The 25322-nt window shown below is 42.0% G+C and overlaps 1 protein-coding gene across 1 annotated transcript in view; it reads right to left on the reverse strand.

Moving 5' to 3' along the window:
- Positions 1-25322, reverse strand: part of Yaf2 (YY1 associated factor 2) — a 54248-nt gene continuing 28926 nt past the window's right edge. Inside the window, exons 3-4 of the mRNA XM_032885352.1 lie at positions 1940-2092; positions 1-1327 (exon numbers count right to left, since the gene is read on the reverse strand). Of these exons, the coding sequence (XP_032741243.1) occupies positions 1090-1327; positions 1940-2092 (391 nt within the window). The 3' untranslated portion in view covers positions 1-1089. The remainder of the gene's footprint in view (positions 1328-1939; positions 2093-25322) is intronic.

Below are 25322 nucleotides of genomic sequence, written 5' to 3' on the forward strand. Positions count from 1 at the left end.
TTAAGTCATAAAAAATATTTTATTGGTAATTATACATAAGTGAGTGGGCTGTAAATACCTTCTATTTCAGGATATTGATAAGTGCATAAACTGGAGACTGTATCTGGAACCAGAGTACTATGGTTTCCAGACCAATTGTTATATTTAGGAAAAGGCCAATTAAATCACCCTAGGAGTGCACCCCAGTACTGTGCAATAGTTACACGTTATATTAATTAGATTCACATGTCTATGACCCGGGACAGGTTTGGAACAAGGAAACAGTGATAAACTATCATTAAGTTAAAGCTTTTGCAAGGATGGCAGTTCTTTCCTGTTCCTGCCAGATGCGTATACTCCTTCAACTTTAACGTCTTAGAGAATACAGGAAATACCAGTGTTCAATCAGAAAGCTACACAGTCTGTGTTTTATTGTTTACTATTCAGCTAGTAAACAGTACAACAAACCGAGGCTTTGAAAAACAAGCAAACTAACAAACATAAACTGCAAAAATGGATAAAACATAACTCAGAAACAATAATTTAGTAAAAACATGTCAAAAAACATTGGCAAAGGTTCATACAAATTCTTTATTTAATAACAACTTTCCTATTTAATCACACCAAGTACCAGCAGGTGCATTAGGAGAATAGGCATTAAGAAAGTCCTGTCGCAGCAAGAGTAATTCAGCCAATCTCTGACTTGCATACATATAACTATTTGTTTCACAATTCTCAAATAATACATATTTAGGCAGCTTGCACTATGTAATAAAAAATTTAAACTCATTACATGCCAATAGTAGAGAATTCAATAATTATGTGTTAGAATTCACTAAACTATAAGTGAAAATAGACTTACCAATAACACTGCATAATGAATAATTCAACCACATTTTCATGGCCTTTCACAGCAGAGACCGAAATGTTACGTCTGGAAATGTTCGGTAGCTTACACTGCAATAAATCTAATGAATCCTGGCAAATTCATGTTTCATGTAAAACTCAAATTATAGGTTATGCATGAGTGTCTGTCATGAAAATGTGGTAGTTGTTGGCATAATCTGTGTTTCCATGGAGGACAGGCATGAGTAAGTGGAGCGCGAGTGTTTAGTGCGACTCTCCGTTCAGGGACGAGGCTTCTCCGCGGGGCGAGGAGGACCTGGACAGGCCCCGCTCGGTGGTGTCCGAGCTGCAGCTGCTCTGGCTGTGCTGATCGGCGGCCGCGGCTCCGGATGCAGGCGCTGACTTCGCTTTCTCCTTAAAGTCTGTGATAATGACTGTCAGGTCTCCAACAGTGACTTCCAAGTGCTGCGCGCTACTCCGATCCACATTTTTTAATCTTGGTCTAAACACAAAAATACAATGTAGGTTTTAAACTCGTTTTTCTATCAAATTTCTGATTAAATGCTAAATAAAGTAACAGTGAAGGTTGCAAGCAGCTTAATAATGTTATTCCAATAGATGTTTTAGGACACAAAGACACCACTGTACCACAAAGGCAGCTGATGAAAGCTAAGGCTGGCGGACTGGAGAGGTAGCTCAATGGTTAAGAGCACTAGCTGTTTTTCCAGAGGACCCAGGTTTGATTCCCACCATCCACATGGAGGCTTACAACATCCCTGACTCCAGTGCCAGCAGATGTGACGACACCCTGAGCTTTGTAGGCACCAGGCATGCACATAGTGCACATACATACATGTAGACATGACATAGTATACATACACACATGCAGACATGACACTTGGCATACATAAAACCAAAGCCTCTTCGAATTTAAGCTTGTATTCTGATCTTATCTGATTTCTAACGTAACTTTCAAAGCCAGAAAACTTGTGATATTTTATATTGAGATAAAATAGCTTACCTGGGCGCTGTGTACAGGAGTATGATCAAAGTTAAAAAAGGAATATTAAATGGTTGTTCTATTGTTTTGAAAACCCCACGGAGCCCATCCTACCTGGTTCTCTTGTGACAGTTCTTTTTGCTAGCTGCTTCCTTCTCACTTTTGTCCTTCTCTACTTTGTCTTTCTTCTCTTTCTTCGACTGGGTGGGGGGCACAAACTGCTGAGTGACCTGCTGTGCGACCAGCTGGGAGACAGGGCGAGGTTTCCTGTGTGCATAGGAAAGAGAACAGATTTTATTATAACTTACAGATGCATGTTTGTATGAAACAAAAGCAGGTTGTGAAAATATATTTTATAATATTTTAAAGTTTAAATTTCTCATATATAAATTGTTATTTCTGTTCAATAAAATAGAACAAACTATGATAACAGTTAAAATCTAAGTCTAAGATATATGCTCAGGTCATTAGAGTGCAAGTGTACATAAAGGAACATGTAATATTATTTACAATTTATATCCAAGAAAATAAGGCACATATAACAAACATAAATTTTAAAAATTTAACAAACGTTTATACTTAACTAGTTTCAGTGTACCAGTGCTGTGGCTAAAGTACGGGGCCTCACACAAGCAAAGCAAAAGCTAAGGCACATGGCAGGCCCCAAGAAGTCACTTTGACCTGCCCTTCCTTCTGAGAGAAAGAGCTAAATATCTCTAGTATCGTCCACTCAGTTCCCTCTAAAATCTTTAATTCATTCACTGATTATCTGTTTATGCCAAAATGCATCGTTGAAATCTTTCTGTCTCCCGCCACAATCTTAAGATGCATTTCTGATGCAAGAGCATCCTCCATTGTGTGACGTCTCCATTTCTACAGTGCAGGGTGCCTTCTCAGCTTTGCCTTTGGATGCTAGCATGAGCAGCTGGGGCAGGATTCAGAGAAACAGCCTGTACGTCCCAAAGAAAGTGAGGAAGTAGGAGGACAAAGGAGTGAAGAAAAGTATGAGAGAGAGACAGACAGACAGACATAGGGATATATCCATCCCATGTTTTATAAATAATTAGCGTTGTTGCTTAGAAACTCCTATCCGGAAAAATCCCAAAGAAAAATCTTAGAACGCACAGTAGTAAGCGCAGTCACACAACACCAGAACAAAACCTAACATACATGTCTCCTCTATCTGGAGATCCTAGCCTGCAGTATGTACATGCATGTGGGCACAGTAGCCCACAGTGTGTACATGCATGTGGGCACAGTAGCCCACAGTGTATACATGCATGTGGGCACAGTAGCCACAGTGTGTACATGCATGTGGGCACAGTAGCCACAGTGTGTACATGCATGTGGGCACATAGCCACAGTGTGTACATGCATGTGGGCACAGTAGCCACAGTGTGTACATGCATGTGGGCACATAGCCACAGTGTGTACATGCATGTGGGCACAGTATAGCATGTAGAACAGAGGACAAGAGAGGGAGCACATACTGGGTGATGAGAAGGACTGAGCACAGGTAAAGAGCCTTTGAGTCATGAAAAACGATATAAATGAAGCCAACTGTTCTCCGTGTTTCAACCCTGCCATGGTTGTTGTCTTTTATCTTTTTTTTAAAGATTTATTTATTTTATGTATATGAATACACTGTAGCTGTCCTCAGACACACCAGCAGAGGGCATCAGATCCCATTACAGATGGTTGTGAGACACCTTGTGGTTGCTGGGAACTGAACTCAGGACCTCTGGAAGAGCAGTCAGTGCTCTTAACCACTGAGCCATCTCTCCAGCCCCTTATCTTTTTTTAAAGTGCATATAATCAAGTGTTTATATTTGATAATAAAGTATAAAATCTGAGTCTTTATGCTTTCAGAATAATTATTATTACCACATAGAATCCAGCATGCAGGTGGTAAATGTGATGTTCACAGCCAACATTTTTTCCTTTTGTTTTCTGAGATAGAATTTTACTATGTAGACTGGGCTGTCCTATAACTCATTATTTAGACCAGACTAGCCTCAAACTCAGAGATTTGACTGCTTCCGTCTCCCAAGAGCTGGTATTAATGTTTAAGGGTTTTTTATTAAAATTTAATTTTTTAATTAAATTTAATTTTAAAATTATATTTTGGATAGAGCATTTTTAAAAGTCTTATATTTTCTTAGAAAAGAAACAGGAAACAGCAGGACACAACCAGGAAATGAGAAAATATTGCATAATATTGCATAATCAAACAAAAAGTTTGAAGGCTAGCAGGCTATAAGGAAGCAGAGTCCACTCATTTTAAAAACAGAACGGACAGAAATCCGGGTTCAGTGTCCAGGTTAACAGTTATACTAACAGTGCTTGAGAAGATGGCTGTGAGGTAGTGCTTGCTGCGCACCTGAGTTTGGAGCGCCAGTCCTCAGGTAAGAAGCTAGTCTCCTGACACACCTGCAGCAAACCCAGTATTGGTAACAAGGAGGGAAAGGATGGCGGCCACGGCTTGTTTAACACCAGCACAGCAAGTTTCAGGTTCAGTGATAGATCCTAATTCAAAGGGAGTAAGCCTGGAGGTAAGGGGAGGGGAACACTAGAGGACACCAGCCATCCTTCTGTGACCTCCATGCACAAGTCTGTGTGTGCTTTCACACACACACACACACACATACACACACACACACACACACACACACCATACACATGCATACACAACACGTGCAAAACCAGCTACACGGGGGCAGGCATCTTCCAGTAACTCGCCAAAATGAGGAACACAAAAGGAAAGAGGAGAGGTACTCAGTCTATGCTCTCTAGGCCTTTCAGGAAACATAGAGTCATTCCTTTGGCCACATACATATGAATCTACAAGAAGGGTGATACAGTAGACATCAAGGGAATGGGCACTGTTCAAAAAGGAATGCCCCATAAGTGTTACCACGGCAAAACCGAAAGAGTCTACAATGTCACCCAGCATGCTGTGGGCATCATTGTTAACAAGCAAGTTAAAGGCAAGATTCTGGCCAAGAGGATCAATGTGCGGATTGAGCACATCAAGCACTCGAAGAGCAGAGACAGCTTCCTGAAGCAGGTGAAGGAGAACGATCAGAAGAAAAAGGAAGTCAAAGGGAAGGGCGCCTGGGTTCAGCTGAAGCGCCAGCCTGTGCCACCCAGAGAAGCCCACTTTGTGAGGACTAACGGGAAGGAGCCTGGGCTTCTGGAGCCCATTCCATACGGATTCATGGCCTAATGGACAGAAGGGAAATAAAGGACCCAGACTGCAAAGTGTTTTCCTTAAAAACAAAAAAAAAAAAAACCCAAAAAAACCAAAACAGCTACACATATGAAAGTGATCTGAAGGTATTATATTTTATGGTTAGTTCTGTTAAGGAAATGAACACAACAAAGGTTAAGGCAATAGATAATGTAATCAAGCGGTGTCAGAATCTCCCAGGAAGTTTTTTGTCTTGTCAACCCCTACCTCCACAGTTACTGATTTAGTGACTTCTGAATGGAGACCAAGATTCTGTATTTCTAGCTAGTTTTCAAGTACTGCTAATTTGTCTGACTCAGGGAGGTTATGTGAGAAAACTTCTTCCTGAGAAGACACAACACACAATCTACTGACTTTATAGGGAACTCTCAACAGAACAAAGTATGGATACCACCAAAGTCCAATTTAGTGAACCAATAAGTTTTATTAGGGCTACTTATAGAAGCAGAAATGACTCAAAAACAACTGGATCACAAAAGCACACCCCAGCACGAGTGCCCGCTCACAAAGCTAGGAACCTGGGGTCGTCCCTGAGCAGAGGAGACCACCCCTCCCTGCCTCCCGCCTCAGCCTACAGCCACTCTAAGATGCCTCCACACGAACTGTCAAAATGGTGGCATCTCCTTGCCTTGTAGCTGTTGCAGGAGATGTCCACAGTGGTTCATCTCCTTTCCTGCCTCAGCCTACATGAGCTGGACTGTGGCGATACCTCTCTTCACCTCCCCAAGCAGCACAAGAGTGCCTCAGCCAAAGCCACCCCTGGCCAGGAAGGACTTCTCATCCAAACCAATGGAAGAGGAGGTAGGGAAAAGCCACCAATCCCTGAGCAGGAAAAGCACCAAGCTCCCCAAGATCAGGACTTGAAATCTCACCAATCCTCAATCCGGAAATCTCAGCCCTGAAAAGCTCTCCCGCCCTAGGAAATTCTATATAAGCCCTGACCTGTGTTCAATTCCCTGGACCCTCCAATAAATCTCTTTTATGGGATTTGCTGCCTGGTGTGACTCTCAGTGGAGTAAGGCAAGAAGCAATGAAGGGAAGAAGGGAAGAAGCAAAGAAGTAGAACGGGGCGGAGGCTACCCTGTCCTGGGAGCTGTAAAGCCTCTGCTGAGGAGGCTTCCTCTCAGAGATGTGTGATTGCTGAGCTCTGGGCCTCAGGATGCCCTTCCCTTAGGACATTGTCTCACCTCAGCTCTGTGCTTCCTGAGCTCTCATACCTCAGGATGCCCTTCCCTTGCCCTCAGCTGTGTGGTTCCGGGACGTCTGACTCCCAGGATGCCCTTCCATCCAAGCAGAAACACTTAGAACACACTGCACAGCCTGCAGGCAGTTCAACAGGCTGGAGAGTGTCCATTCAAGGTGCCTCATTGCTCTAAACCTCTTCCATCCAGCTCCACTGGTTTCTTTCCAGGTCGCTCGTCTGGCCTCAGGGTCGTCTTCACACACTGCTCCATCAATCTCTAGACTGAGCTTTTGCTTACCCTGTCAGGAGGAGAGGCCCAGCCATTTCAGGATTTCCTGACCCTCACTTGAGTTGTTTACCTTCTGTAAGGAGCTTCCCTGAAGGATAAATGTTTCAATCTCAGAGGAAACTGTTACACAGCAAAACATCTTCTGAAAAGCAGCTTCAAGAAACGTTAAGACTTTTAGCAAATACTGTGATCGCTGCAGTAGGAAGCTCAAGACAGTGCAGAGGGTACACCTTAAGGAATATTTACCTGAGACTAACAGTCACTGAAGAAACTCAAGAAAATTTAAGAGTATGGAGATCAGTCAGAAACAGATTCTATAGGACAATAAAGTTGTTTGGAAGCTTTCTGAATAGACTGGGGGGGTATTCTTTATACAAAAATAAAAAAAATAGAGAAAATAAATAATCAAAAATGCCCAAAATAAAGAAGCAGCAATGAACTTTCAACTGTCTGGAGAGTAAAATCAAGGGTGAGTGTTAACTGATTAGCTATGCCCTTATCACCTCTAACCAAGAGACACTTCTAAAGCAAGAAGCAAAAAGCCTTGACTTGCATGTAGCTGACATTCTCTGTGTGAATATTAGAATCTGAATGTCCGTGTCCCTTCAGATTTCTACACTCAGACATAATCCCAAATACGATTAGAATAAGGAAGTATGGTGATTAGATCCTAAAAGCAGAACCCCTGAGATGAGTGCCCTGACAAAGGCTTCAGAGAGCCATTGTGTCCCTTCCACAACCACATGAAGTCACAACCCCTCATCAGACACCCCTCACAGGCATTACCTTAACATGTGATTCCCAAACTTTAAAAGGTGAGAGAAAGAAATTTGTAGGGGCTGGAGAGATGGCTCAGTGGTTAAGAACACTGACTGCTTTTCTAGAGGTCCTGAGTTCAATTCCCAGCATGGCTCACAACCATCTGTAAAGGGATCCCATGTCCTCTCCTGGTGTGTCTGAGGACAGTGACAGCAACAGTGTGCTCACATACATAAAATAAAAAAAGAAATTTGTTATTCCTAAGTACCCACCCCATGGTATTTTGTTATAGTAGCAAAAATAGACTAAACAGTAAAATCAAAGACAAAACAATACAAATAAGTAAATAAGTAAATAAGCCCAGACTGTTAAGCACTGGTAATTCACAAATTTAGGAACCACACTGGGTGTCAGAGAAGAATGTACTATTAATGTTCTGTCTCCGTGCCTATGCTAAGGCAGCCCGGGTGTCAGCCGGCACTCTGTAGCCACTACAGCAAGTGCTGCTGCACAGTCAGAGTGTACCCTGGACCAGTAATGGGTGCGGAGCAGTGAGTAACCCTTAGCCTACTTCCTTACTGACGTCCGACATGTGCACGTGGCGCAGTGTAACAATGCAGGTAGCCGGCTGTGATGCCTATCGTCCTCTGACAGACAGCCTTAAGACACGGTCTTGCCTCTGAGCTCCCGGCCAGGATGAGGTACTTGCTACACGTGGACAGAGACACAGTGTGGGGTCACAGCAGTGTGGGGGTCACAGTAACAGGTGTTTCTTTTCTTTTCTAAGCTATACCAAAACATGGAAAGAGAAAACTGAAAGATTCAGCATGGTTGGGAATATATTTGATCAGGCTAATGCTAGTAAAGACTAATTTAAAACTAGGTAAGTCCTCTAAAATAGAAATGTAGCTAAGAAATTGTCATTGCAAGAGATTTTAAATCTCAGGGTCTCTTCATTAAATTATAGCTTTGTCACATTCATATACTGTGCTTTGTATTGTCATTCCTTTTACCTCAAAATTTAATACAAATGAATATATAAAAATATTACTAACAAAATTATAAAAATTTAAAGTGGAAATCCCAGAGCTAGGGAGATGGTTCAGCAAATTGAGAGCAGTTACTGCTCTTCAGAGGACCTGGGTTCAGTTCCCATCACACACATGGCAGCTCACAACTGTAATTCCAGGTTCTAGCCTCCTCAGGTACTGTAACACACACACACACACACACACACACACACACACAGAATGTGTGCATGCTCACAGGAAAAACAAATACACACAATAAAAACAATTCTTTAACAAGTGGGAATCCTGGAGTTTCCAGCCATTAGCAGACTGAAGTGCCTTATTCTTGTCATTACAATGATAATCACTGTATGTGCTACCTTAGGGAATGGTACCTGAAGGACCAGCTCCTTAGCTTTGCTACGTTTCTCTGGGTCACAGTACACACCAGCGATAATCAGCCACCATGCTGCACTGAGGGGCTGAGCACGTCTGTGACATACGCCTTGCCCCATGCACGGCCGTCACCAGGCGAGCTCCATCATCTACCCGGCGCTGCCTCGCTGTACCACACTCCCACTTTCATGCAAGAAACCATTCCTAACTTTCCAACTCACAAATCTTATAAAAGTTGCTACTCTTTTTTATTCTTTGAGTCTTATTCATTCTTAACAGATATTCTCTCCCTAGAACAATTACTTCTTGTGGAGGCAGGGGATGACAGGCAGTCTAACCACTGTAAAAGTAAACATCTATTAGTAAGGTATAATTTACACCATAAATCCATAAAGCTGAATCAAATCCTTTATTTTAAATGAGTTATCAATTCAGAATATTCCTTAAGAACTATACTCTCAATGGTAGAAATGAGATAGTTGAGAATATTATAATTAGTCCACAAGGCAAAGCCAACAGAACTAGTTGAACCTGTCAGAGGAGAAAAAGAGTATGTCAGGCTATAACCAAGTGATGTTAGATCTAACCTAGGGTGCAGCAGGATGGAGTGCAAGTGAAACAATGAACTCTAATGTACACCTGGATACTCAGGGATAAGAGCCTCCAATCATGCAGGAAAAGGAGCCGTGGCAGGACAACAGAAGCCTTCTCTAAGTAAGAGAGCCATAGACTTGACATGGGACATGCTAAACACTATGGCTGCAATGTAAACTGTCCCCCACTGGCTCTTCATGTATTTGAACAGTTGTTCTCCACCTAGGAGTGTTGTTTTGGGAGCACCTTTAAAAGAAGTGGACTGGGCCAGTGAGGAATGCCTTCCATGTGACATTCATTTCTGGTTCTGACAGGAATTCTGCTCCTTGTCCTATCAGATGAGAAGAACAGACTAAACAGACTAAGGGAATGCTCTCAGCACAGCAGACCAAGTGGGGTGCTTTCCTCAGGATGACAGACTGTACTATGAAGCCATGGGCCTCTCTGCCACTAAGCTGCTCTGTCAGCTGTTTTATCAGTGGCAAAATAAGCAAACACAAAGACTAAATATGTAGGTTTGTGAGTGAAGCAGGCCATGGGGCAAGCAGAACTGTAGACCTGGCATTCTAGTAAGCAGTCCTTACTATCTCCTCTGTACCCTGAATCCTTTATTGTATTCCTTGCCTTTAAATGGTATTCCTTAAAGAGACTTACGGCTGTTCAAGGTGCTGAGAAAGAGTGACAGTTGACTGCTTGGCTTAATCAGGACATCGATATCAACCTGCTTAAGACTCAGGAAACACAGAAGAGGGAGTAAAAGACTGTAAAAGCCACAAGACAGGGAGAAGGACCGAGAAATACTACTTTCTAGGCATGATATGACCACTGCGATCAGGATCCCACACCTGCGGTTGCATACACTAGACCTGTATGAAAATGGCGTCTTGACAGTCAGTCATAGAAGGGGAAGGGTCCTGGGGCCCGGGGCACTGCTGAGCTACTGGTTGTCAATGGCTACTGTGGGAGGGACTCATTGCTTTCAGCTGCTTACCATCAGAGAGCCTACCAGGCTCCAAAAGACAGTACAGCCTGGTTAAACCCACTGTGTTACAAAACAAAGCAAAGCAAAGCAATGGAACATGAAAAAGGAGTTTGCAGCAAGAAGAAAGGGTGAAACATGGTAAGAGGGACGTAAGAGAGGGTCGGAGGCAAGAGAAATCAGAATGCATTAATGCATGTAAAACTGTCTTCTTTTATCATAGGCTTTTCTGTGTTATCTAATACTCCACTGTTTCATTCTTGTTCTAAAGACAAGGATTACCCTTCATTTCAAGACTGTAACTCTACCCTACAGTTCTAAGATGACTTAATCTTATTCAATTTTGAATGAAAAGAAAAGTGTAGAGGAATACATTTATTAACTGAAACAAAATTCCCTACTACTCATTGGAGGCTGAACGGGCTTTAACACTCCTTCAATAACAGCTGTGGGGACACAGTTTACCACCATCCTTTATAGACTAGAGAGGTACAGCTCCACCATGCACGTACTGTCTGCGCACGGGGGTCCCCTCTTCCCTTTGACAAGAGCCATCTGCTGAATGAGAGAGAAGATTCTTTTTCCCCCAAGAGCACAAATCCACTTTTATTTATTTACTCTCCATTTAAATCCAGAAGGGATACAACATCACACAGATTCTGTGTCCAATGGCCTTTGCAGGAAGGTTGCTTTGGAATTGGGCTCGAACCATGTTTCTGTGGGCCTGAGTTACTTTTCCCCAGATCACTCTGGTTTTGTTTGGTTTGCCTCCAGGAGTCACTGTATTGTTTTTTGCTTTGTACACATAAGCACACCTTTGGCCTAAGTAGAACTCAGTTATCTCGAGCATAAACGCCTTCAATTTTAAGAAGAGCCGTGTGCTCTCTTTAGTTCTGGGGACCTCGCTTGTAGCCAGCAAAAATGGCCTTGCACCACAGCCTTCCAGACATGCTTGCTTGTTTTAGAAGTCCTGTTCCCAGTAGGCCCCAGAAACCTACCCCTAAAGTTCAGCAGCACAAACTTCCCTCACCTCCACTGAGAGTAGTGTCTTTTAATGGTGGAAACAGTTAGCTCAGAAAGTGAAAGAACGTCATTACGAAATAAACTTCCTTTCTCAACTATTTGTTACAAGACAAGTAATTAATAAATTAGTGTACTTGTTATAAAATGAAATATCACAGACAAAATTAATGTGTTCAATGTGTTATCATTCCAGCTAATAAAAACATAAGAAAGTAAACAATCAAAACAAGTATGGTAGCACATGCTTATCACCCTAGCACAGAATGCGCTGGACTGAGTGAGCTACATGGTGAATCGGCCCCCAATCTAGTTTACACAGCAGAAAACTACTATTATGCTACTAAAGAAATGTAGCAATAGAGGGCTCCTAATGACATACTGTTATACCCGAGATTAGGCCTCATCCAACGCATAGCAGAGAAGTGTCTTCAGGCGGTAGGTGGAAATGCAGTCCCACAACTGGGCAGTGTGCAGAGTGAGAGACTGTGTAGCACCCAGTCCTAAAAGAAGTGTCTTTACCAAGCCCCTCCTCTCAAAGGCTCAGGGATCTGTGGGGAACTGGAAGCTGAAAGATTTTAGAGTCAGAGGGAATGGATGGCACCAAAGAAACACTGTCTTGCAGACACAACAGGACTGATGTACAATGTGAGATCACAGAGACTGTGATGTATGGCCTAAACAGACCCCCAGAGATTCAAGCCAGACGGGTTCCAACACTGAGAAGAGGAAACCTGGCATAGTATCCCACTTCTAACCAAGCTATTTATAACTGTTACTGCTGGCAAAAAGGAAACCAGTTCTTCTCAATGGGGTGTCACTGGGTACATCAACCACACCAGATCAGACCCTATGTTCAGGAGTAGCTGGCCAGGGGAGCTGAGGGAAACAACACCTTTTTCTTTCATTTTGGTGGGGTTTTTTTTCTGTTTTTTGTTTGTTTGCTTGTTTGTTTTGGTGTGTGTGTGTGTGTGTGTGTGTATTAAACAAGAGAGAGAAAAGATAGTAGATAAAAAGGTGGGAAGGGGGGTTGGGGATTTAGCTCAGTGGTAGAGCGCTTGCCTAGCAAGCGCAAGGCCCTGGGTTCGGTCCCCAGCTCCGAAAAAAAGAAAAAGGTGGGAAGGATCTAAGAGTTAGGGAAGGGGACATGACCAAAATATATTGTATGACAATTTTAAATAAATTATTACAGTATGAGAAAATACTTAACATACTGTCTTAGAATACACATTAATAAACTTTTAAAGAACTTGCTCTTGAATGCTACCCTAGGTTTCCAGACAATTAAGTCCATAAAAAGCTTGAGAGCAAACACAGGCAGTGCCCAAAACTGAGTCAGGCATGACTACCTGAGACTTTATCATCTTTGAACATTGTGGTAGTGTTGTACTCTGAGGTCCTAACTCAACAAAGCCACAGAACTGTTTGTTCTCTCCACCTTATGGGACCCTGGCTTCCTCCACTGCTGCTTTTATTTCTCGCTTCTCTCTGTCCCTCCAAGACAGCACCCAGTGAGCTTCACACCTGATGGCATCCGCCATTGTATAGCACCCCAACTGTTAAACAGCTCAAGTGATCAAACTACTAAGGAAATGACAAAGCGGGACTTCTGTAACTTCTGTCTTACCACTTGGAGCACTTGCTCTGGGGAGCCGGCTGCTCTAAGGGACTTCAGCAGCCCTATGGAGATGCACATGGCAAGGGATTTGGCAACCCTGTCAACAGCACTCAGTGTGTCTGAGCCATCTTTGGAAGGAGGTACCCAGAGGTCAAGCCTTCAGACAAGTGCAGCCTCACTTAGCATCTTCTTCCCTAGCCCATCCTTCCTCCCCGAGTCTGACTAAACTGGCTCACCTGGAACTAGCAATCTTCCTGTCTTGGGCTCCTGAGGAATTGGGCTATAGGCATGGACCACCATGGCAGGCCTCAGCAAATATTAACTATAGCCTGAGAGTAATCTAGAGTCTGAAATATCCGCTAAAACCTGAAGCAAACTTACGACTTACCAAAATAGATAAAATAAATGTTCTAAGGCAACTTGTTGCAAAAATATGATTATGAACCTGTTTACTAAAAGCATGTGAACAAAGATGCAGTCACTTCTGCGTGGGAGAGGGGACACAGCAGGACGGGAAAGCTAAGCAACAGGAGAACAGCTTGTCAATGCACAGGCCACTCCCTCTGGGAGGCAGCAGCTGTGCGGAAAGGGCAAAAGAAACCAGTGCGCTCAAGATTATCAATGTGCAACTGTTTCTGTGGCCCTAAGACAGCAGTTCTCAACCTGGGCTTCCCGACCCCCTTGGCTGTGGACCGACCTTTCCATGGGGTCTCATATCAGATATTTACATTATGATTCATAACAAAATTGTGTAGCAAAATTAGTTATGAAGTAGCAATGAAAATAATTTTATAATTGAGGGTCACCACAACATGAGGAACTGTATTAAAGGATCTCAGCATTAAGGCTGAGAACCACTGCTCTAAGATCTCTGAATTCTCGAAATTGTCTTTAGTATTTTATAAACATTTTACTACATTTATTTGTGTGTGTGTGTGTGTGTGTGTGTGTGTGTGTGTGTGTGTGTGTGTGTGTGTGTGTTTGCCATGGAGCCTGTGGAAGTCAGAACTGTAGGAGAGTCTTCTCCTCTTTCACCATGTAGATCCTGGGATCCACCTCACATTAGCAGAGCTCAGAGACCAGCACCCTCACCTGCTGAGCTGTCCACTGCACCTAGTTTATGAGTGTTTAATACATTTTACTTGTAGATACTAAGAGCATGGCACATGTCTAATTTTATTATGCAATCATCTACTGAAAACAATGAGGTTCACCTGTGGAGATCAGAGTTGATTTAAGACTTCTACATACAAAGTATGATGCTGAACTAAAGACAGCCGGCCTAATGAAGGTAGTGTGGTCTCCAGCATTGATGAGATCCAATTTAGTAGAAAGAAACAGGAGGAACCCAGTAAAGACATCTAACATAGTGTATGTCCAAGTAGCTGCTGAGTAAATCTGAAAGGCAAGAAACATAAATAACACCTCGACACGGCAAAGTCAAAGAGAACTGTTCTTGAAGAGGACTTCCCAAGCTGGTCCCGGGGCAGTTCCAACAGGCATAGCTGAAATGAAGGGCAGTGAAAGCAGAGGGAGCATGGAGAGCAAAGCTGCCATGTCCAAAGACAGACGAATCTCCAAAGCTCTTTCAGGAAAGTCTGTGAGCAGCGAGGTGAGGGAAACAGACAACCTTTTTCAAGAGGGCTGCTGTAGAGGCTAGGGGGGTCAGGCTGTGGGAGGCTTATGTGACAGAGTGAGGATCTGCAGCCAGGATTGGATTCTGAAGGACTCTGGAGTTATTTTTCACAAACTTCATCTGTATTAACATTTTTAATTAATAGATTTTACATATCATTTTAAATGTTTTATAAATGTTCCACTCCTCCCTCCTGTCAAAGCAAGGACACTGGAGGTAAGTGAGAAGTGAGGCACTCTTAAGTGCCTGACACCAGCTGCCCTACAGTAGAACTGTCCCATCACGGCTGTGTGGTGCTGGACACATATGTCCATGTGTGTACAGAGGTGCTCACAGATTACACAGAAGATGAACCACGACATGTCAATAAATTGTTAAGTCAAGCATCAGGAAGTAAAGTCTGTTTATCTGCATCTACATATAATTTAAACATGATCCCTTATAAATTATTACATAATAAAATTTATATAGACTATATAACATTTTTATATCAGATGTAAAAGCTATTTTTATTTATAAATGTGTGTTTGTATGTCTGTGTGTGCCCAGTTCAAGCAAGCTCTGGTTTCTCTTTGTAAAGCCAGTGAAAAACCACCAAGACATTTATAAAGCTAAGCTACTTTCAGATCAGATGACAAAAAGGAAGTTGTGGTTTTAAGTGACTTTCTTGCTTCCTATCTATATTCTGCTAAACAAAATTATTTTAACACAGAGAGCTAAATTATAAATGCTTTGTTTAAACTACCAAATGTCTAAACATGAAATAGCAATGAACCAACCAGCTACCAGGCATTAGATAACTTGAGCCCTTTGACTAAAGATTACAATTAGGCAGCCAGGATATGAAAAGTACATTTGAGACAAATTTCACTGTATTCCACAGAGCAACCATCATTATGTACAGAGCAGGGGGACTATGTGAGGGTATTTTTGCATGTAAGAACTATACATTTAATAGTACATCATCTAACTCTATATAGTGTGCTTTTACTAACAATTAGAATTTTAATATAACTAAAACCATAAATGCACAGGTAAACAAAGGAAACGAATGCTGGGGTGGGAGATGGGGGGCAAAATATGCAGGGAAAGGACTCCTAATAAATCCTATCCTTGCACAGAAGTGACCATGTAGAACACTATAGATTATTTTTATTTAATGTAGTGAGATTTTAGTTAATAGATAAATGAAGAATTTAGATAAAACTGATTCTCTAGGTGACTAAATCTTATATGTGTTACTTTCTTAATTACACATAAGTTATTAATCTTAAAGATTCCTTAAGTGACATATACGACAGCTTATATGACACTTTCCACCTGTATCCACTTCATATTAAATTCTGTTTTGAGTGAAGGAACCTGTCATGGTCACTTCCCAAGTCTCAATCAACTCCAGGTCTGCCGGGTCCTAACATCCATCCTTCCGCACGCACAGCACTGTGTGCTTCTGATGACTCCCAAGCACCAGTCTGGAACCTCACACAGCAAGGCTCCCTGGACTCATTAAGATGCTCTGGGCCATCTGCCCACATTGAAACAGTACTTCCAGACGGCTGCGTCATTCTAGCTGGTAATTCTCCTGTCTCCTGTCTTGCTGTCAGTTACCACTTCTCAGTGTATCTGTGTCTTCAGCCCTTCAGCTGCTTACACTTAATGTCTATCACAATCTGAGAGAATTAATAGAGGGAGACAGAGCTCCGTAGGTGAGGTGCTTGCTATAAAAATATAAACAACAAAATTTAGATTCCCAGAAACCCGCACAAAAGCCATGTAGTCGTGCCAAAGGCCTGTAACTAGCATTTCAGAGGCAGAGAGCAGGGATGCCCACAACAAGCTGGCTGGCTAGACTAGGAAAGCCAGAGTCCTTGGTTCAATGAGGGATCCTGCCCCACCGCACCGCCCCACCACACCGCCCCACTCTTCAGAGAGCAGAGAGAAATTGAGGAAGACACTCGACACCAGCTTCAGGCCTCCATATGTATTTGTACAAACTTCTACACACACACAGACATGTACACCTTCAACATGCAAATACACATACATACACACAAGTATTCCATGTATATGTGTAAAAATATAAAAGTTGTCAAAAATAACATCTCATCCTAGCAGTGCTTGTTGTTTTATGAAGCATTTCTTGTATACCATAACTACAAACTGACAGGGACAACTAGAGACCAAGCACAGCAGCCTTTAAAGCAGCCTGGAGCATTCTGGGTACCTGGCAAGCAGGGGGAAGTAAGGCAACGTTTAAAAAGTTCCCTAACCCCTCACAACCACAGTGGCCGTGTGTTGGCTTCACTATTTGACAAACTGAAGAGGCTGCTGCACGACCCCACCAAATGGGAGTTACAAAAATGAGGACAACTTCAACAAGGCAGGTTACTCTAGAACATGAGTTACTCAATGTCACCCCAGCATCCTGGATGTTTTACCACAGCATCAGGCTTTCTTCTCTGTCACACTTCTCTGGTTTCTGTGACGCTGAGTACATTCATCATCATTAAAATCATCGAGTAAGAGCCTTTCTTTCATTTACTCTCTATATACCCATGAGCACACTCTTGACTGTGGTTTGAAAGTACATATTTAATTTTGCTAACACACTGCTTTCTTTTGTTTTTTGGAATGAATTTTTAACTTAACTAAATCATTTCAAAACCTAAAATTTTTCCCATACTAATATACAAAATATATTTAAAACATTTTACTGTATGTTGGCAGTCCCCAAATAGTCTTAGACAGAGCACAGCTTAAACACACTGTTCTCTGTGCATCGTCCCTGTCAGATGTTTTGCTGGCCCGCTCTGCTGCTATTATTCCTGTGGCACTAATCCTGAGTTCTTCCTGTGAGTACTAGGTTTCTATCAACTTGTTTAGTCTCCACCACAACTCTGACTTACAGAAATTTAATGCTTTAAGAAAAGAGTAGGAAATTTCAACCTCGTCTTTATTCTTAGCTTAATTATTTACCAAATCATTCTGTGAAAATCTTTAAAAAGTCTCTCACAAAACCACCTAGGCCTGGCAAGTTGAAAGTTTCAGTCTCTTGTAGGGTCATTTTTATTAATACATATTTTCCTACCAAAAGTCCATTCTCTGCCTCCCTTCCTTTTGGGCGACAGGGTAGTCAGTCTTCTGACTCAGGCTGCCCCTGAACTCACCAGCGTTCCTAAGCCAGCCTTCTGAGGCGTGGCATCTAGGTGAGGCCTAGCACACTGAGCTGCCAGTTCTGATTTACTAGCTATGCCGACTGAGCCTGAGGAACATCAGCACCATTCGTGTTGATGTCACTTCCTCCTTTGTAGTCCTAACTCTGCTTAGAGTACCTTCAAGTTCTAGCTAAGGAAACATGTGAGGCTGTGCACATATGCATTGTGTGCATGTGCATGTGTGTGCGTGTGGAAGATGGAGGTCAACTCAGCTACTGCCTCAGGCGCTGTCAACCTCCATTTCTTCAGACAGTGTCTCTTAGAAACCCGAGAGAGAACTCACCAGTTGGTTAGAGTCTCTCCATCCGGGGATTACAGGGATGCACGAGAATGCCGCACGCCGGGCTTTTGTGTGAGGACTAAGAGTTGACCTCAGGTCCTCATATTTTTGTGGCAAACACTTTACTGATGGAGCCATTACCAGCCCCACTTAATTTCTTGTAATGAAAATAATGCTTTAGTTTTACTGAACTACACTTTGTTTTCTAATTTGTCTGTTAACTTTACTAATTGTTTTTTTCTATCCCATCTTAGGTTTATCTTGTCATTCTATATCCTATGTGGTATTTGCGTATTTAATTTTATTGGATTTCCTAGACAAACCACAATTGCCAGTTTGCAATAAAACATTGAACTAAGAATTTTTTTTTTTTTAGGTTTGTTTGTTTCTCTGAAACAAAGTTTTATGGACTTCGTATGGCCTAGCTTGCTAGGTAGCAGAAAAAGACCCAGGATCCTTCTGTGTCTTGGGACAACCCTTGTAACCTCACTTACACAATGCTGGAGAAATAACCTGGAGCTACACTCCACTGTTCATACAGTACACTGAGCTGCCTGCTTGGGAAATTTTAACCTAGACATGTCATTAGTTCATTACTTGAGCCAATCACGTTGGCTCGAGATGGTGTCTCAGGAATATTTACTGTGTCTCCCTTAATTGTGTTTGACTCCCAACACAGATCATCTTGACTCACTCATTTCAGGTGGTCTGCCTGTGAATGGCAGTCTGAGACCAGCTTTTCAACCTAGCCAAGCACTCTATCAGATCAAGTACTTCCTGGCCTAGGAAAACGGTTTTGGATTTCTTCTTGGAGGGAGGAACATCTGCATATCATGTGCACACTAAGTGCAGGTGCACACGTGCCATGGCTTCTGGATGGAGGTTGGAGAATAACTCCCGTAGTAGGTTCTTTCTTTCCACAGTGGGATCGTCCAGGGATCAAACTCAGTGGTCAGGTCTATGCAACAAGCACCTTCACCCACTGAGTCATCCTAATTTCAGAAATTGAGATTGTTTTTAAGTTTAGAAAAGAATTGTGGTTTGCTTGCTAGGAGTTGCACTGTTACTGACTTAAAACCTTATTGCAGAGTACAATTGCTTAAAAACTGTTTCTCAGGCGGGGAAGGCAGGTCAACGAGTAGCAGAAGGACCTGTTCCACCCCCAGAACCCATATGAAAGTGCCAGGCCCAGTGGTGCACAGTAACCTCAGAACTGGGGGGTCAGAGGCAGGTAAATCTTGGTTAATAGCTAAGCTTGATAGCGGGCATTGCTAGTTTTAACAAGTACATATGGTCTGGTTTTTATGTTTTCTTTAATTTTTCCTTACACACGTTTTCCTTCTGTTTTCCTTCTTCTATGATACAAGTAATGCACAGATTAAGCAAACACATATGGAGTACTTATTACTTGATAGACACCATGCTTGAAGGAATGGAATGGTACCCATGGCATCAGCAACATAACATGAATGGTGCTGCTCGTCCCCCGTCCCACTCAACAGCAGAAGAGGTTTTTCAGAAGTGGTATGAGGGTGACACATATTTTGTCCAAAATATGACATACTGAAATTCAAATATGCCAGATGGAGTGATACACACATTTAGTCCCAGAATCTTGGAGGCAGGCAGATCTCTGTGAGTCTGAGGTCAGCATGGTCTATATAGCAGTTCTCGGCCTGCAAAGGCTTTATAGAAAGATGCGGTCTTAAAAAAAACAAAAACAAAAAAACGATGACCAAAAAACAATTGTCCCAAAGAAAGAATGGGAAAAAGAGTACTTCAAACAGAAACTAAGTACCATATGTACAAAAGACAGACGTGTGTGACAGAACTGAAGGAAATCAGCGAGCATGGAGGGAGGAGGAACCGTAGAGAGGATGCCTGAGAAGAGGCATGGCAGATGAGGTGGGGCCACGTTAAAGACTCAAGTACTGAAGTGCATCCGAGAAAGAAAATGACGTCCATCACACCAAGTGTTGTGTGGAGAATGACATACTAGAACTGAGCAGGTCAAAGGGTACACTGCTAAGATAATCCAAGCAAGAGATGACAGTGACAGGTACGCTGGCAAACAGTGATGCTGGCCAGATGGAAATCCATGCCACCAGCTTAACTACAGTCACTTGCCAGCCAAATCTTGGGAGCTATGTGTGTACTGCTAGTCCTATGCAAATTTACTTTCACAGAGAGCACAACATGGACTTTTATTTTGCATGTCTGTCTCTGTATCCCGTGCATGCTGGAGCAATCTCAGTTATAAAAAACATCATCTCATGTGCATAGTTTTATAATAAATACCTCTCTATTAATTTATAACTTCATTCTTTCAGTAACTGTTTATTGATACACTGCTCAGTGGAAAATGACAGCCTGCATATGTGAAGCCCGATTAAACCCCAGTACCAAAAGCAAATAAACAACAGAGCAGGACAGCATCAGAGGGCACAGGCGTGAGCACGGGCAGGAAAGCACCTCTAGTCTCACAAAGCTGGCCATTATGATGCAAAGTGTAATTAAACTTTCTATGTATCTATGTCCACAACAGTACTTTAAAGCAGTTTAAAGTTAAATGAGTTAAACCGACACCTTTTCATGTTAGCGTCCGCTCAGTCCTTCAAATCCATTCACTAAACTCTTATGTGTTTCCAGTCCCTTGGAACAGGTACACACAGTTTCCTCCTAGAGTGTTTACTCTGGTAAACATAGGGAAACAATTGTAGGCACAGATATCATACAGATTGCATATAATTGTAGCAGAAGAAACAACAGAATATGATGAGATGGGCCTAGAGCGCCTCTCGGAAATGCTGTTTTCTATCAGGAGAAACCAAAGCCTCTCAGCAAGGCTCAGTACCCTCTTCAGAGAAGGAAGGGGGAGCCACACAGGGACGGATGTTAGACGCTCATGCAGGGAAAAGCCAAGGGCAAAAGTCCTGGCAGGCCTAGACATGGCTCAGGTGTCAGGCCGTCTGCCACCAAGCCTGACAACCTAAGTTTCAGAGGAAGGAGAGATTAAACCATATCTGCACCCTGGAGCGTGCGTGCATGCGTGCGTGTATGTGTGTGTGTCCGTGTTACAAATTTGCGTGCAGTTACAGCAAACAGCTGGTGTATTCAAGAAGCATTAAAGTAAATTCAAGAGCAATGAGTGAAAGAAAATGGTGGAAGTCATTTGAGGAGACAGCAATGAGTCAGATTACACATTGTCTTTCAATCAGACAGAAAAAAATTACAATTTTATTCAAATTAGGATGAGAAAATAGGAGGATTGGAAGGGATCTAATCAGGAAAATAACATGATATTAAAATAAAAAATTACCTGGCTCTAAACTGGAGACAGATGGGGAGAGGAACAGAATAAAATCAGAGAAACTAGCAGAGCATTTACGGCACAAAGCCAGCAGAAATGATCACCAGTCATCCTAGGATGTTAGCAGTGGTGTGCACTAAGGTGGAGGGATTTCAACAACACTTTAGATACTGGTATGGCAAATACAATTTTCAGATGAATAGAAAATATAGGATAAGAGAGACTATCCAGAAAGTAGTCAGGAATCCATGTTGACCTGTGAACATGTTAAGTTTAAGACAGCTACATGCAGAATGTCTCAAGAATGGCCCAGCAAAAACGCTGAGTGCTTACAGTCGCCCTTTACATGTGTGTGCTGACTCTAAGATCCTCTAACAATGATCTTAGCGCAACAGTACACAAACAGGGGTTTTTAACACAACACACGGTTTGGGCCTCTGCAGATTTATTGTGAAAAGGAGAAAAAATACACAAGCAATTAAAATATAGGCTCTTAGGGCTGGAAAGATGACTCAGTGGTGAAGAGCATATAACCTTCTTCTTGAGGACCTGAGTTTCGTTCCTAGCACCCACATATAAAATTCTCAAGGAATAAACTCTGTACAATGAATGCACTGGCCTCATTCCAGAATTATGTTACATTCTAAGAACTTTCCAATTAATTTGTGATTAAGAAGGACAAAGGGATATAGGTATGGGACACTGTCACCTGAACCTGAATATGTGGAAAACCACTTAAGAGCGTTAAGATGGTTTACCATGGCTGGTTCATTAAAGTCTTCTTCTCTCATGTCCAATGGAAGAATGAAGCTATAAATCCCTATGCTCTGGCGATGCGAGGATTTCACTACCTCTCAAGAGTAAAATTAATGCTTGTGGCCCTTATTACCATTTTCAGTAGAATCTTTTAAAATGAAAAAACCTGGGGTATAGCCCTATTCATTAATGCTTGTAGTGAGATCAAGTTCTTCCATGAATATTCAATTATTCATGAAGATAACTGTAATTAAATTTTATAATTCTTTATAAAAACCCTAATAACATACCAACAATAACAGACGGGAGATGGCTCAGTGAATAAGACGAAAAACTGAATTTGATCCCTAGAACCCGTGTGAAAAGCTCGTGTGAAGTGCACATAAGCAGCACTGGAAGGCAGCCAGGAGGACCTCTGCATCTCACTGGCCAACTAGGTCAGTCAGCTGATTCAGTTAGATCCTTAAAACCCGAAGTGGGGACTGACAGAGGAAGGCATTCAAAGTGAACTGCTGCTTCCTGCACGCACGTAAGCAGCGGTAACAACAGTAATAGAGACGCACTATACACACGGAACAGGCTGCCAAGTTGAAATGCATCTGCCCAGCATCACATTATGCTTTAGTTGGGAGCTTCTCAATTGAAACTTAAGGGCTAATCTTCACAAAATGAGATGGGCACCACCACTAGGATTTATTCAATTTATCCCTCCTTAGCTTTTAACTTTAAAATTTTTCTCTTTTCAGGATTTTACATCTTCTAGCTCTTCTTTACCACCCATAAAAATACACTCCCCTACCTATGAAGAAAGGAAATAACAGCATTATTTTTATAACGCACCATGACAGATGTGAAAGGCATTTAATTTCTATTATTAATCTTACTATCACCTGAGCATAGTTCTTAGTCTGTTGACAACTTAAAAAGAAGGTGGTCTGTAGGAATGATCTCACTAGCAAAGCAGCACAGGCAGTTTTAGAAGGTAACGCTGATTCAAAGGCAGTAGACACATAGCAAGGAGAAAAACAATTCCACTGTCCCAAAATTATAAGTCTACTAACTTTAAAAGAATAAATCCAGCTGAACATGGTGGTGCATTAAGATCAGCCTCTGGGAAGAAGAGGCAGAAAGATTTTTCTAAATCTGAGGTCAGCCTAGTATACACAGTGAATTCTTTTTTTTTTTTTAATTATTTATTTTATTTATATGAGTACACTGTAGCTGTCTTCAGACACAGACACACCAGAGGAGGGCATCAGATCCCATTACAGATGGTTGTGAGCCACCGTGTGGTTGCTGGGAATTGAACTCAGGACCTCCAGAAGAGCAGCCAGTGCTCTTAACCCCTGAGCCATCTCTCCAGTCCTACACAGTGAATTCTAAGATAGCAAGAACTATGTACAGAGACCTTGTCTCAAAAATGAGGCCAGGCATGGTGGCGCACACCTTTAGTCCCAGTGCTCAGGAGGCAGAGGCAGGAAGGAGTATTTCTGTGAGTGCAAGAGCTGTTACACAGAAATATGTAAAAAAAAAAAAAAAAAAAAAAAAAAAAAAAAAAAAACAAATAAAAACAGATCAAACTCAGAAAGGCAAAATTTAAATGAATTTTTGAGAACTAGAAATTCTTACAGACTAAAATACTACATGTCAGTGTTTTGGCTCAAAACAAGCTAGGGATTTACATAGAACTCTGAGTAAAACTACCTTAGTCTAGGCCACCAAAAGAAGAAAGGTAAGCAACAGAAAATGATCCAAAGAATTTAAAAAGAACTTTGGCCAGTGATGTTAGTTAACTTTAGAGTGAAGTATTCACTTGGATACCTAAGAATCCTGAAAGCACAAGACTTTATTCTTTGGTGTTTGGAACCAAAAGACCATGAATGAGATCACAGTCAACATTATCGCCTGCTTCCCTTTTCTTTGCATTCAGAGTCTTCTCCATATCGTAAGCACTGAAAGGCAGTAATGCAGAGTGAACCTGGAGCCAGAAGAATGACATTCAGTCTCAGTTCTGAGTCTCACCTCTGCTGCTGACTAACTGTACGGATGGTGTATTCCGACTTTGTTCTTACAATGCTAGATTCTGAGTGTTGTAGCTCATATGGCTGAAGAATGTCAGCAGAAACTGAAGGTAAGGCTAGCATTTGAGAAGTAAAGGCTAGAAGATCAAAAATTCAGTCATCTTCAATGACATAGAATGAGGCCAAGCTCTGCATGGTGACACACACCTTTAAAACCAGCATTCTTCTCACACCTGCGGGTCTGAACCATACAGGACAGGACCTCATTGATATAGCTGAAAATATTTCACATTAACATCAATAGTATGCACTGGAAAATTCTCACATTATGCCCAAAATACACCCTTGGAAAGAGAACAGCTTTACCACGTGGAAAGCGTGAAGCCATATGTCTGGGAAGTTTACTGTACAGTTGTTTACCCGTTGACCGCAGTAGGGATTATCTTCTCCCAGGACGACCAGAGAGAAGTGATGCTTGAATCCCAACTGAGGATAACAAGTGCAAGGTGAAGTATGAAGTGTCTGTGCTGTACAAACGGCCTAAACCGAGTCAGCAATAGAACTGCTGGTGTGCACCATGTGCCCGAGACATCTTCTGACTCACGATAAAAACCCAAGTTTATTCTACACATATGATTTGTGGAAATCATAGAATTTTAGTGTTTAGAAATGACCTTAGAAATCAGATATTCTATTTTTTGTTTGATACAGAATTTTAATAAAATTTTCTGAGATTTTTTTTCAAAAGGAGCTCTGAGAAGGGTTAATTCTTACCAGCTTGTTTGGCATGTTTCTGATAATATCTGGGTCAATGATAGCCAGTGTGCACACTCTAGTATTTTGCACACAGTGTGCCCAATTCAATATTATTGCCGCTATAGTGATAAACAGTTTTCAGATGTCCTCAAAGCTGGGCAGCTGTTGGCAAGGATAACCAACTTGGCTTTGCCTTGTCTGATCATCTTCAGAGTCTGTCTGTGCCCAAGCACGAACTTTATACTCTCTTAACAAGCTGGAGCCTGGAGCTGATTGACTCCAGGGACTTCCTCCTCTTCTTTGCGGACACGATCTTCCTGCCTTAGGTGTGCAACAACCCAAGATGGCCAGGGAGGGAGAAAGGATTTCTTGAGATTTTTATATGGATATTTAAGATTTCATTATTTACTGTTAATTGAAATTTA

Source organism: Rattus rattus, chromosome 1 (assembly GCF_011064425.1).
Source record: "Rattus rattus isolate New Zealand chromosome 1, Rrattus_CSIRO_v1, whole genome shotgun sequence".
In the NCBI taxonomy this organism is placed as follows: Eukaryota; Metazoa; Chordata; class Mammalia; order Rodentia; family Muridae; genus Rattus; species Rattus rattus.